At 37.1% G+C, this 15,489-nt stretch overlaps 1 protein-coding gene across 1 annotated transcript in view; it reads right to left on the reverse strand.

Annotated features, from left to right (window-relative positions):
* GPR158 (G protein-coupled receptor 158) overlaps positions 1-15,489 on the reverse strand; it is a 398,680-nt gene that overhangs the window by 12,454 nt on the left and 370,737 nt on the right. The window contains exon 8 of the mRNA XM_012450142.3: positions 304-442. Within this exon, the coding sequence (XP_012305565.2) occupies positions 304-442 (139 nt within the window). The remainder of the gene's footprint in view (positions 1-303; positions 443-15,489) is intronic.

Below are 15,489 nucleotides of genomic sequence, written 5' to 3' on the forward strand. Positions count from 1 at the left end.
CCTTCAGAATGAAAAGTGTTACATATTATAAACAATGTTCCATTACATTTCCATAAGTGGTTTAAGATAATACAATAACATTGAGTTAACCTTCGAAATAGATCAAAGTAATAAGCAACACAGCTGAAGGAACTAAAAACAATTTTAAACACAAACTATTCATTTTCCATCTCTGTAAAAGAAATTAACTTATAAAATGCCATCTTTCCTAAGTCTATTATGCATCTTATCTAATTTTGCTATTTAAAATGCAACACATCAGAAAAATAAAAGAGTTATTTACTAGCTCTACAGATCACTTGCCTAATTGTATGGAATATAGCAGAGATGATGAGCTCATTGTGAACTGCGACAGCCATATAGCGGGGCTCATGGAATGCCGATGGGACTGTCCGCACTGCATAGCAGAGATAAACACCCCACAAGAGGAATAAAAACTCAGCTGTGAAAATAAGAAACCATTTTTCATTAGTTTTATAGGTGAAGAAAAAATAAAATTCTACTTCTTTAGCATGCATATTTTGTGTCTATTATTAAACATAAGTTTTGTTAGATGAATTAGAAAGTCTTATTTACATACAAATAAAAATGCCATATTTATTTTTAAAATTCATTGAGTTTATGGAGTATTTTTCAAAGGTACACTTTGTGGCTCTTACTGCTTTTAATAGCATTCAGAATGTTATACCTTTTTTTGGTAATATCTGGCTTTTTCCTAAACTCATTGTAAAATAATTTTCCATATCTCCAATTCAAGTTTAGGATGCTCATGGAACACTCAGTTCACAATAAAGTTACCAAGGCAGCGCAAAAACAAAAAAAAACCAAAAAAACATTTAGAACATGTTTATATCCGGCTTCTAGAAACTTAAGTCCTAACTGAACTGAGCCCAGTACAATAAGTAAAGATACCACTGCCAGCGATGTGAGAACACAGGTTGCTAAACATTCAGTGGCATATTTTATATATAAAACCTTGTTTTATCACACATGACAGAAATCATGTCTTCTGTGGGTTGAGTGTGGAAATGTTCAGTAAAATTCACAATCACCTTGTTTGATCACTGAAGCCAGAAGAGACGAGCACAGTGTAGCAGCTAAGAATGAGGACTTCAGCATCATGTTAGATGTAATTCTGACCCTGGCTCTATACCTAAATAACTTTGCATAATCTTAGGCAATTTACTTAATCTCTCTGGTCAGTTTCTTCATTTGGAAAATGAGGATAATAAAAGTACATATTTCATGGGATTATGTGCTAATTAAATCAAATAATGCATATAAAGCATTTATAGTTTATGACACATAGTAATTGTTTTTTATTATTAAACATCTCATTTGAATTTTTTTCACAAACAATTGCTATTTTAACTCATTTTGAGTGATAATCTATACAACCCATTTTATCTGTCTTAGTGGCATGACCTAAGACAATGTCTAATAAGAGGAAAGCTCTAATTTGGAGAAAACATTGCATCAAATGCATTACCTAGTTGGAACTTGCTTGTAAACAGAAACGTTGATGTCCACTCAAAACATGGATCATCCATCCAAAATCCAAGGTGTTTTCCTTGTCAAAGTCTCAGTATGTTTCAATCAGCATTTAAACAGTTGGTAGAGCCTTAATTATTCAAAATCCCTTAAATAAACAAATGTCTCAGGAACTACTCTAAAACACTGATGTGGCCAGAAGACAAAGAAAAAAATTAATGTCACTCTAAACTCTCCATGAGATCTAGTGTAGGTCTGTCTTATTCAGCATGGTGGACCTTGGCCATATGATGTGAATATTTGCAGCCAAGTTTTATTGGATTGAGAAAAGGGAATCAGGAAACTGAGATTTTCATCTATAATTTTCTTTTCCAACTCTTGTATCTCTGCCCATGGAACTAATGTGCTTTCTTTACCCAGGTTTAAAATCTTGACCTTTCATTTCTACATTTCTTTCTTTAAGTTATTTCTCAGCTGTATTAATGCCTTTCAATGCCCACAATAACAATCTTTGCCTAAGCCCCTATCAGTTTACTCCTTATTTGTTGAAATGATTTTTCAAGGTCTCATCTAAACCTAGCTTTGAAATGAGTCCAATTGTCCCACAGAACTGATGTTTGTGGTTTATTTGAATAAATATAGAAATTGATCCTCCCAGTCTTAAAATTTCAAAAGGTTACATTTGTCATATCCGAGTTCCTTTTGCAGGAAACCAACCTCTAGATAGTATCAAGGAGCCGAAACTTAGCAGATCACTGCATCTAGACAAGGAGACACCAGACACCTCACCCATCATGACTGCCTAACCAACCACATGCTTCCTGTTGACCAACTTCTCTTTCTTAATCCTCCCTAATTACTGCTTTTCACATATGGTTACATTTCTTCCCTGCTATATAAACCTCTAATTTTAGTCAGGAAGATGGACTTGAGACTGATCTCCCATCTTCTTGTCTAGCGTACCTGATTAAAGCCTTCTTCCCTGGCAATACTTGTCTCAGTGACTGGCTATCTGTACAGTGATCAGTAGGACCTAGACTGAAACCCTGGCATTTCAGTAACAGTTTCACCTTGTGTTAACCCATTGTTCCTAACAGTAACAGGTTCATTTTTTTGAAACTTCATTTTGATCATATCAGGACTTGTCAACAACTGCGCCACTGCATTTGGGTTAACCCAGTCACGTCTCCAGTGGAAGATTCATGCATACCAGGCTGGGCATGGTGGCTCACACCTGCAATCCCAGCACTTTGAGAGGCTGAGGTGGGTGAATCATCTGAGGTCAGTAGTTCAAGACCAGCCTGGCCAAATTTGGTAAAACCCTGTCTCTACTAAAAATTCAAAAATTAGCCAGGCATGGTGGCACGTGCCTGTGATCCCAGCTACTTGGGAGGATGAGGCGGGAGAAGCGCTTGAAACCAGGAAGTGGAGGTTGCAGTGAGTTGAGGTCATGCCACTGCACTCTAGCCTGGGTGACAAAGTGAGACTCTGCCTAAAAAAAAAAAAAAAAAAAAAAAGGTTCATGCATACCTACTTACAACCCTGGAAATAATTCTAGCCCCAAAGGAAGACTGTAGGTGATTCTGCTAAAGCTGACATGGCCTTACTTTCAAGACTGTCTTGCTGCACAGACTTCATGTTAGCTGCCCACATTGCTTGACTTCATTTATTTATTTTTGCTTGTGTTTTATAGACCCTGATATCTACTGTGGTCTCTCGACTTCAGGTCAGCCTTCTGTGAGATGTCAATGTATCTTCATCCAGAAATGTTCAGTGGCTATTATTTCACAAATACTTCATCCTGGCATTCCTAGCCCTGTCTAATTTGACTTCCTAATATATATCTAACATGACATCTCAGTATTCCCCAGCATAAACTCTTTGAGGAGACCTAGAAGGTCTCTTTGTCTTCTGAACACTCCAAATCTTTTTTTATTTTTACTTTGAGACAGGGTCTTCCTCTGTCACTCAGGCTGGAGTATAGTGGCGTAATCTTGGCTCACTGCAACCTCTGCCTCCAGGGTTTAAGTTATTCTTGTGCCTTAGCCATCTGAGCAGCTGAGATTACAGGCATGAGCCACCATGCTCAGCTAATTTTTGTATTTTTAGTAGAGATGGGATTTTGTCATGTTGGCCAGGCTTGTCTCAAACTTCTGACCTCAAGCAATCCACTCACCTTGGCCTCGCAGAGTGCTGGGATTATAGGTGTGAACCACCGCTCCTGGCCCGTTCCAAATCTTGGTCTTGCCTCTGAGCTACTGATCTTGCTCACACTATTGCTCCCACTTCTAGTGGGAGCCAGAATTTCAAGTGGAAAAATCTTAATTTTTCAATGTCCATTTCAAGTCCTATTTCTATCACAAAGCCTCTTGAAATGATTCTAACCTACGATGAATTTTCTTCCCTCTAGTATCTTTATAGTCTTATCCATACAACACAATGCAGAGAATAATGCCACTCAATATAAAATTGGAAGAAAATTGTTCATGGGGTCTTGTTAGTCAGCACCCATCCCAACTAGTTATGAACTAATATAGGGCAAGAATTGAGTTTTTCAGTTTTTTTCTCCCTTTGTCCACATAGGTGGTAGCAACCGTACTGGGACAATGTAGATAAGATTTAATAAATACAATGCAGATTATTAAATATATATTATATAAAATATATAATATAAATTAATGTACTATTGAGTTTGTGGTGCTGTGCTTGGCACAAAACAATGGTGAATGCAAAAGTATTATTAAGTACCCAAAGCACAAAAATATGCTGTAGTTGAAGGATTCACATGTAGCTGCATTATGAAAACAATATCTCCTGCTATTTACTGCATGGTTTTTACGTAATGTTATACTGAAGATTCAAAAAAAGAAAAGTAGTTATCAGCTTAATTAGTGTGCTACAATGGAGAATTATATTTAAAAATATAAAACAAAATAAGATTTCTCATAATAGCTCAGCTGAACATTAAAATCATTTCATTAGCAATATCAAACATGCTGTAGCTGAAAAACAATTTATTATTCAAAGTACCAATTACACTAAATGTGATTTATAAAAGTTGTGCTTGGAAAAAAAATCAGTTTCATATAATTAACTTCAGACTAGCACTGCAATTAGTAAAGAAAATATGCAGATGTTACCAAATTTGCGGTGTTATTACGTGGGAGTTAAAATATGTGTTGTGTTTCTTCTTTAGAAAATAATTTCTGGTGTTAAATGATTTTGATGGGAGACATGAGTATAGTTAAAAAGGGGATTGCATTTATGTTTTGAGATCCAAATAGGGCTTTCAGAAACTGAAGTCTTTTCTTTTTAATCTGTATGTAATAACATTCAGTTTAAAAGTTAACTACCATAGCCTTTGAAAAATTAATATACTATAATGAAAGTAATTTCAAGTTATTTTTTTCAAAGGGCTGCTTTGAAAAAAATAACTTGAAAAAAATAACTTGCTCCAAGCAAGGAAATAAGAATTGGTATCAATTCTTTGACACCAAAGATGCCCCAGTTCCGTGATCCTAGACAACCCACAAGGGCTGAGAGAAAAACAACCTCAAAGTACAAATGCCACTCAAGCTGTGGTACTCTGATTCACCATGTTGTAAGGCATTTTGTATTAAAAGCATTTAACCCTGCTTGGCCCCATTAAAAATTACCTTCATACAGCATAAATAAGTACACGAATGATAAAACTTTTAGGTTTAATTTCCCAAGTGTGTTTTTTAATGTCCTCTTCTATTTTTCTCATACCCTATCCACTTAGAAAAGTCATGGTCAAAGTAAATAATTATTTACAATTCTACCCAGGATAACTCATTTTGTTTTCTTTCTAATGACAGAGTGGGCAATCAGTAAGTGTTAAACAACTTCAATAATTCTTGAGAATACCTTCAATTCCAGAATGTTAGGGTTCAGCTGGTATAAAGAAGTTTGAATGCAAATATTTATATTATAAGCCCCAGATATTCTGGGGGCCTATCTGCCTTTTCTTTGGCTAAAATAAAGCCAATTGTGAGTTACACTGATTAAAACAATAAGAATGCTTCTTCTGATAGAAGTGTTAAGTTAGAAGTGACTTTGTTAGACCATGTAGTGAGTAGGTACATTTTTGAGTGTCTCTGTGGCTGGGAAGCAGGTGGTTGGTGAGCTGCTGTTATTCTACTGGCCTTAAAGTCAGTTGATTCAGCTCGGGGATAGGGAAGCATGCAGAAGAAGTCACAAATTACAATGTATTTCGCAACTAGGACAGTGGAGGCTGGGTGTGTGTTCACTCCCCAGCTCTCTAGAAGCACGAAGCCCCATGATGATCAGGATGGGTTATAGGATATGTGTGCAGAGAACCTCATTCTCCAGCTGCACTCACCCTGTGAGCAGCAGATTGGAGCCTAGAATCCGAGTCTCTTAGTTCCTGACCGATGCTCCTTAAATTACATTCTTGGCTGAGATTTTCTTAACCTTTGGAAATATTTTTATCCTACTGGAGAAAAATCAATATTTCTCTAGGCAGCAATTGTTTGTATTTAGAACAGCCGATACATTAATTAGAATTGAATAGCCTGTGGTAATTAAAGTACTCTCCTCAGAAGTACTTTTTGCCTCCTCAGTTAATCTGATTTCATACCTGACATCCATTGAATGGACCTGTCACTGTGCCAAATGTATTCTGTACATTATTTACCTTCAACTGCATGAAGTTACATAGTGCCTTGATTATGCTATTCTCTTACCACTCCCTAGGAGCTGGGGGCTCTTTGAGGCCAGAACTGTTGGAGTGGCCACACATTTACAGGCCGGCTTTGCTTCATTGCTTCTGTTCACACATTGCTAGAACAGGGACCAAGATTTTTTCCTTATTCTCCATTCCATCTTAGGTAAAAAGGGTAGAAAGCGTATTCTGTTCTCACTCTCTGGAATATACATTTAAGTTTTTAGTTTCACATGGGGCGATAGAACTTTGGAGAAACTGAGCTACCTCAGACCTATGGACACACATTAGAGAGCAGGATAGGATGAGCTCACAAAGGCAGACTCAGGTGGAAGTCCTCTCAGAGCACAGGGTCCAGGTCAGAGGAGCAAGCTGTGTCTGCCATTTCCTCTCCCTGTCTGATACTGCTTGGCTGTGTCTCCACCCAAATCTCATCTTGAGTTGTAGCTCCAATAATTCCCATGTGTTGTGGGAGAGACATGGTGGGAGATAATTGAATCATGAGGGCGGTTTCCCCCATACTATTCTCATGGTGAAGAAGTCTCACAAGATCTGATGGTCTTAGAAAGGGAAACCCCCCTTTCACTTGGTTCTCATTCTCTCATTGCCTGCCACCATGTAGAACATGCCCATGCCTTTCACCTTCCACCATGATTCTGAGGCCTCCCCAGCCACGTGGAACTGTGAGTCCATTAAACCTCTTTTTAAAATTATTATTTTAATAAATTACCCAGTTGCAGGTATGTCTTTATCAGCACTGTGAAAATGAACGAATACACTGTAATTTGCATAGGTATTATTGTTTAGGGAGGGAACTGGATATGGGATCACTTGCTACTGTTATCAAAGTGTCTTTCTGATGTTTGATCTTTTATGAAAGCTGGTGTCTTTGACTAGTGATCTGCCTTCACTCTGGCTGCATCACTAGAAATTCACATATACTTTTTGAAGTCCTAGCTGGCAGGCTATCATGAAGACTGCAGTGGGGTTTTTTTTTTTTTTACTTATTATTTATATTCTGCCTTTGTGTAAAACTGTTTTAATTCTTTGAGGCACAGTTATTTGAATGATGCTAAAGGACAAAAAGTAAAGCACTTTTCAGAAGGGGTGATATATAAATAAGAAAATAACTCCCAGGACCATCCTTCTGAAGACACTCAAGCAAGTACTTTGAGAAGCATGTGTAGTTTCTAGTGATGTAGGCTCCAAGACAATGTGGTCAGGCTTTTATTCTTTGATTGAAAATTAAAAATACATGTTTAAGGTCACACATGGTGGCTCACGCCTGTAATCCCAGTAGTTTGGGAGGCTCTGGAGGGAGGATTGTTTAGAGACCAGGAGTTTGAGACCAGCCTGGTCAACACAGCAAGAGTCTGTCTCTACTAAAAACAATTTTTAAAAAATTAGCTGGGCATGGTGGTGCACCTGCAGTCCCAGCTACTTGGGAGGGTGAGGCAGAAGAATGGCTTGAGTCCAAGAGTTTGAGGCTACAGTGAGCTATGATCACACCACTGCACTCCAGCCTGGGTGAAATACAGAGACCCTGTCTCTAAACATTTTTTTAAATAAAAATAAATGTTTAAAATAGTAACAAGTAATTCAATGTGCATTAAGGCATATGATATATTGGAATAAAAGAAAACGTACATAATGAACCTAAATAAAGAACATTAATTTGTCAGATGAAGAGGAAGTCTAATCTATTTTCTGTAACATTCATTAAATGGTGCTTATATCACATTTCACCTGTCATAATAAAGCCTAATCTTCTAGGGTAATTAAGTATTTAAATCCTTAAAAACAATTGCTATTTTAGAATTTCCTTATATAACTCAGCAAGAGAGTTGTATTTTTCTCAGTTCTTTCTAAACATTGGCAATGACTAATTAAATTACTGAACACACTGTCTGTTTTTTTTTGTGTGTGTTAAAAATATTGTACCAGGAAAGAAAGGAACAAAGGAGAAGAGCATGACAATGAATAAGAATAAAGATTATATTTTAGGTGAAATATTTTATGTGAAATCCATGGAAACCAATACTTTTGAACAATGGAGTAATCAATACTGGAATTCACTGAAAACACAACTATTTAAAAATTTCTAAATGGAATCAGACTCAAGCCTATCATACCTGTTTAATTATTGCTTATATTTTCATTTATGTCTTTCTTTCCAATGTGGTAAATAAAATATCTAACAAGCGATGTCAAGCTCCGAGGAATTTCCAGAGCCATGAGACTTGTCATGTATTGGTGGAGGGTAGGGGGAGTAATTTATAACAGGGTTCCTGTCAGGGAACAGTTATTAGATCATATAAACGCTGTTGAGAAGAGTTAGGCTGTATCAGTGATACAGAGAGATAGAGAAAACTAATAGGAGATAATAGAGGATAAATAGAAGCCTACATAGGGCTTTTCAGATATATTCTTGTGCCAGGTAAGAAGACAGGGCAGTAAAATAAATTTATTCTCAGTTACATTCCTTTTTATAACATTCTATGATCATTACCTAACTTCTTGAAGAAACTGGAAACAGCTCAGTGCTTGCCTGGGTCAATTTTAAAGTTTGATGCACAGATTTAACCATGGAAGGGACGTTCTAAATGTCCTCGACACTGCCATTTCTTAGCTACTTTTTTGCGGTCTTGTTTCTTGCAGGTAAGGTAAGAATATGCCCACTTGTTCTAACTTATCTTGGTCACTGGTTCTGTTTCAGTATCTTCAATGTATGTTCTAAATGTGTAATCAGAAGTTGAGTGATATCCAATTCCATATGTCAAAGGATGAATGCCATTACACCACTACTTCTGTTATTAGATACATGTATTTTTTTTTCCTTTTTTTATACTTTAAGTTCTGGGGTACATGTGCAGATTGTGCAGGATTGTTACATAGGTATACACATGCCATGGTGGTTCGCTGCATCCATCCCTCCAACATCCACATTAGGTATTTCTCCTAATGTTATCCCTCCCCAATCCCCCACCGCCTGCTATCCCTACCCTAACCCCCATCCCTGACAGGTCCCAGAGTGTGTGTTCCCCTCCCTGTGTCCATGTGTTCTCTTGTTCAATACCCACTTATGAGTGAGAACATGCAGTGTTTGGTTGTCTGTTCTTGTGTCAGTTGGCTAAGATTGATGATTTCCAGCTTCATCCATGTCCCTGCAAAGGACATGAACTCATCCTTTTTATGGCTGCATTGTATTCCATGGTGTATATGTGCCACATTTTCTTTATCCAGTCTATATCACTCATGGGCATTTGGGTTGGTTCCAAGTCTTTGCTATTGTAAACAGTGCCACAATAAACATACATGTGCTTTAGGAGATTTTGGGCTGAGAAAATGGGGTCTTTATAAAAGAATGTTTTATAATTGTTTGGGTATATAACCAGTAATGGGATTGCTGGGTCAAATGATATTTCTATTTCTAGATCCTTGAGGAATCCCCACACTGTCTTCCACAGTGGTTGAACTAATTTACACTCACATCAATAGTGTAAAAGCATTCCTATTTCTCCATATCCTCTCCAGCATCTGTTGTCTCCTGATTTTTTAAATGATCACCATTCTAACTGGTGTGAGATGGTATCTCAATGTGGTTTGATTTGCATTTCTCTAATGACCAGTGATGATGAGCTTTCTTTCATATGTTTGTTGACTGCATAAATGTCTTCTTTTGAAAAATGTCTGTTCATATATCGTTCACCCACCTTTTGATAGGGTTGTTTTTTCCTTGTAAATTTGATCAACTTCTTTGTAGATTCTGGTTATTAGCCCTTTGTCAGATGGGTAGATTGCAAAAATTTGTTCCCATTCTGTTGGTGGCTGGTTCACTCTATGATAGTTCCTTTTGCTGTGCAGAAGCTCTTAAGTTAAATTAGATCCCACTGTCTATTTTGGCTTTTGTTGCCATTGCTTTTGATATTTTAGTCATGAAGTCCTTGCCTATGTCTATGTCCTGAATGGCATTGCCTAGGTTTTCTTCTAGGGTTTTTATGGTGTTAGGTCTTATGTGTAAAACTTTAATCCATTTGGAGTTAATTTTTGTATTAGATGTAAGGAAGGGATCCAGTTTCAGCTTTCTGCATATGACTAGCCAGTTTTCCCAACACCATTTATTAAACAGGGAATCCTTTTCCCCATTGCTTGTTTTTGTCAGGTTGGTCAAAGATCACATGGTTGTACATGTGTGGCTTTATTTCTGAGGCCTCTGTTCTGTTCTATTGGTCTATATCTCTGTTTTGGTATCAGTACCATGCTGTTTTGATTACTGTAAACCTTGTAGTATATTTTGAAGTCAGGTAGCATGATACCTCCAGCTTTGGCTATGTGGGCTGTCTTTTGGTTCCATATAAAATTTAAGGTGGATTTTTCCAGTTCTGTGAAGAGAGTCAATGGTAGCCTGATGAGAATAGCACTGAATCTGTAAATTACTTCGGGCAGTATGGCCATGTTTACAAAATGTATTCTTTCTAACCATGAGCATGGAATGTTTTTCCATCTGTTTGTGTCCTGCCTTATTTCCTTGAGCAGTGGTTTGTAGTTCTCCTTGAAGAGGTCCTTCACATCCCTTGTTAGTTGTATTTGTAGGTGTTTTATTCTCTTTGCACCAATTGTGAATGGGAGTTCACTTATGACTTGGCTCTCTGTCTGTTATTAGTGTAAAGGAATGCTTGTGATTTTTGCACATTGATTTTGTATCCTGAGAGTTTGCTGAAGTTGCTTAATAGCTTAAGGAGATTTTGGGCTGAGATGATGGGGTATTCTACCTATACAGTCATGTTGTTTGCAAATAGAGACAATTAGACTTTGTCTTTTCCCTTTCTTTCTCTTGCCTGATTGCCGTGGCTAGAACTTCCACTACCAGGTTGAATAGGAGTGGTGAGAGGGCATTCTTGTCTTGTGCTAGTTTTATAAGGGAATGCTTCCAGTTTTTGCCCATTCAGTATGATATTGCCTGTGGTTTGCCATAAATAGCTCTTATTATTCTGGGATATATTCATCAATACCTACTTTACTGAGAGTTTTTAGCATAAAGGGCTGTTGAATTTTGTCAAAGGCCTTCTCTGCATCTATTGAGATAATCATGTGATTTTTGTCTTTGGTTCTGTTTATGTGATGGATTATGTTTACACATTTGTTTATGTTGAACCAGCCTTGCATCCCAGGGATGAAACGGACTTGATTGTGATGGATAAAGCTTTTTGATGTGCTGTTGGGATTCGGTTTGCCAGTATTTTATTGAGGATTTTTGCATCAATGTTGATCATGGATATTGGCCTGCAATTTTCTTTTTCAATTGTGTCTCTGCCAGGTTTTCATATCAGGATGATGTTGGTCTCATAAAACGAGTTAGGGAGGGTTCCCTCTTTTTGTATTGTTTGGAATAGTTTCAGAAGGAATGGTACCTCTGGTAGAATTTGGCTGTGAACCTGTCTGATCCTGGACTTTTTTTGGTTGGTAGGCTATTTATTGCTGCCTCAATTTCATATCTTGTTATTTGTCTATTCAGGGATTCAACTTCTTCCTGGTTTAGTCTTAGGTGGGTTCAAGTGTCCAGGAATTTATCCATTTCTTCTAGATTAACTGGTTTATTTGCATAGAGGTGTTTATAGTAATCTCTCATGGTAGTTCGCATTTCTGTGGGATCGGTGGTGATACCTTGTTTACCATTTTTTATTGCATCTATTTGATTCTTCTCTCTTTTATTCTTTATTAGTCTGGTTTGCCTTCTATCTATTTAGTTGATTTTTTCAAAAAAACAGCTCCTGGATTTATTGATTTTTGAAGGGATTTTAGTGTCTCTATCTCCTTCAGTTCTGCTCCCATGATGGTTATTTCTGGTCTTCTGTTTGCTTTTGAATTTGTTTGTTCTTGATTCTCTAGTTCACCTAGATACATAAAGCAAGTTCTTAATGGCCTACAAAGAGACATAGACTCCCACACAATAATAGTGGGAGACTTTAACACCTGACTGTCAATATTAGATGGAGGAACAAGGCAGAAAATTAACAGGGATATCCAGGACTTGAACTCAGATCTAGACCAAGTGGACCTAATAGACATCTACAGAAATCTCTACCCCAAATCCACAGAATATACATTCTTCTCAGCACCACATCACACTTACTCTAAAACTGACCACATAATTAGAAGTACAACACCCCTCAGCAAATGTGAAATAATGGAAATCATAACAGTCTCTGAGACCACAGTGCAATCAAATTAGAACTCAGGATTAAGAAACTCACAAAACTGCACAACTACGTGGAAACTGAAGAATCTCTGGGACATGTTTAAAGCAGTGTGCAGAGGGAAATTTATAGCACTTAATGCCCACAAGAGAAAGGAAGAAAGGTCTAAAATCAACACCCTAATGTCATGATTAAAAGAACTAGAGGAATAAGATCAAACAAACAAATTCAAAAACTAGCAGAAGACAAGAAATAACTTTCTCTTACTTCTTGGTCCCTGCACTCTTATCACGAGTCTTGATTTTCTAAGAGACCCTAATGTTATCACCTAACACCATCAGGAGTATTCGTTTAATTTCTGCCTCTTATGTTTTGATATTTCTATCTCATTCCTGAAGCCATGATCTAGATCCTACCACTATAATCAATGTCTTCTCTTAGCTTCTCTGTAGCTCTTTAACTGAGACCTGGTAATTACCTAAGGAATGGTATGCCCTGCAGCCCTCTCAGGCTATGAATCTTCATTCTCTCTTGCACTGTGTATCTCAGGGTCCTCCTTACTCTCTCTGTCCTCTTTCCCAGTATTATTTAAAATTAATGTATTTTTAAAACGCCCATTTTCTTTCCATAGTTGCATTCCTGCAAGTGGAAAAATCTGCTGCCTGGTAAGCTTTCTCCCTGACGGAGAGCAAATTCAGAAACAGTAAAGTACAATGAAAACAATTTATGTTACTAAAGAGCTGTTGTAGAGGGAGTAGTTAAATGAAGTAGGAATGGGTTGTGGTCAGAATGGAATTCTTTATAAGTTAGGAATGGAAAACCAAATACTCTGCATCCTCATTTATAAGTGGGAGGAGAACTATGGGCACATAATGGTACACAGAATGGTACACTGCAGACTCAGAAGGGGTTAGGGGGCAAGGGATAAAATACTATAGACTGGGTCCAATGTACACTACTTGGGTGACAGGTGCAATAAAATTTCAGATTTCACCAGTACACAGTTCATCCATGTAACCAAAACCACCTGTACCCCAAAAGCTAAGAATGGAATTCTTCAGTGTATTCAATGAGTGACTTTGGAGGCAGGGGAGTTTTAGATGACAGAAAGTTAATATAAAATGAGAGTGGCCACTGGAGATGAGGGGGCCAAAATGTTAGATGAGTCTGGCACAGGTTGGGGTATTACCTTAGATAATATGAGGGAGAAAAGATAAGAATAAATGTGGATATGGGAAGACTTATAGATGTGAAGGTAGGAATTTGAAGACATTTCTATTGGATGGCTCCTGTTTATTTTTTTCAAGTAGAAGTCATTTACTGAGAGAAAAAAGAAACAGGGAGAGTTTGGAGGTATGAAAAGAGGATTTGAAATAATCATTGCAAAGAATGTTCTAGTGGTTGATCAGGGGAACAGTAAGGGTGAATGGAATGGCCAGGGCACTACTGAGATTAGTTATCTTTATGTTCTCATAAGTTCAGCTGATTCCTTCCATGGAGTCAGCAGTTCTGTACTTCACAGTTACATAAGAATCACCTGGAATGCTTATGAAACACAGATTGCTGGGTCCCACTATCCCGGAGTGTCTGATTGAGGAAATCAGAGTGGGCTCTAAGAATCTGCACTTCTAACAATTTCCCAGGCGATGCAGCTGCTGCAGGTTCTGGGACCACACTCTGAGAGCAGGTCTTTTTCCCTTCTAATGATTCCAGCTCCCAAACTCCTGAATTTGGTGAGTTTGGTACATTTCACTTAAAAAAAAAAAAAAAAATCCTTGTAGTCATCTTGATTAAATTTACTGATTCATTATATCACTTTTCTGCTTCTGAGACATTTTCAATATACTTAACTAACTATACAGTATCATTAAAGTATAGGTAATAAACTCACAACAAACTAACCATCCAGTATTACTCACAATGTATTCCAACATTATGTTATTTTCTAGGTAGGCATTTCCTCCATGTTTCATACAATTTCCACCCACTTTCATCCTTGACTTTTTTTTTTTTGAGATTGAGTCTCTGTTGCCAACATTGAAGGGCAGTGGGACAATCCCAGTTCACTGCAATCTCCACCTCCGAGGTTCAAGCAATTCTCATGCCTGAGCCTCCCCAGTAGCTAGGTTTATAGGCACAAGCCGCTGCCCCCGGCCCATCCTTCACTATTCTTATAAAATGAATGTTCTTTAAACCTCTAGACAATAATATAAATATTATCCATGGTTAAAGAACTTGTCCTTTATAAAAGATTCCTGAGTTCTGGTCCAAATCGCTATCTTCTTTTACTAAAGTACTATTGCACCAAGAATCTTCACCACCTCACTTTGATTTTCAGTAATTTTGAATAATTCTCATTTATCTATGTGAATCAATAATAAGCTATCTGATAAAGGAATAAGGACTTTATACGGGATACTATCAATTATATATTTCTATATATTCCTACATAGAAATCACAAACATGATCCTCTTTGGAGTGCAAAATAATTTTGTTAAAGGTCTCAAATGCATCGGAATTCCAATGCATGAAAAAAAATTCTGGGTGAATAGGCCATGCTATGTACTTGTTTGTGTCATCATGTATTTTTTTTTGTTGTTGTTGTTGTTAAACAGAAAAATAAAAACTAGTGACCTTTGCTTCATAATAATGCAAGGAAATGATTTTTCCTATTTGGTTAACTTACACTGAGAGCATAAAACAATGTTAGGGTGAGTAGAAATTTTTTATATCTATACAATTTAGTTTTCATATCTAGACTAAAGTCAAGATCAGAATCGCTTCCTACCTTAGCTCTATGATTTATCTTCTGATAGTTATATTACCCAAAATATAATAAGCTTTATCTATTATCATTATAATCATTCTCTTTACATACCCATATTGCTTCACTATTGCAGATATCAGGTTTATAAGATTCCTAAAATATCTTGCCCAGAAAAATATTTCTCCATTTGAACTGCAAACTAAATACACATTTTATTAGCTTCCAGAGAAAGACCAGATGTAAATATTTAGCCAACAATTGCAAAATATAAGGGAGGCAAAAAATGGGAATCAAACTCATGTTTCTACTTTTTTACGTCTGCCAAATA

The sequence above is a fragment of the Aotus nancymaae genome, unplaced genomic scaffold (genome assembly GCF_030222135.1).
Source record: "Aotus nancymaae isolate 86718 unplaced genomic scaffold, 86718_ANA_hifiasm-v0.15.2.pri h1tg000077l, whole genome shotgun sequence".
NCBI classification, from domain to species: Eukaryota; Metazoa; Chordata; class Mammalia; order Primates; family Aotidae; genus Aotus; species Aotus nancymaae.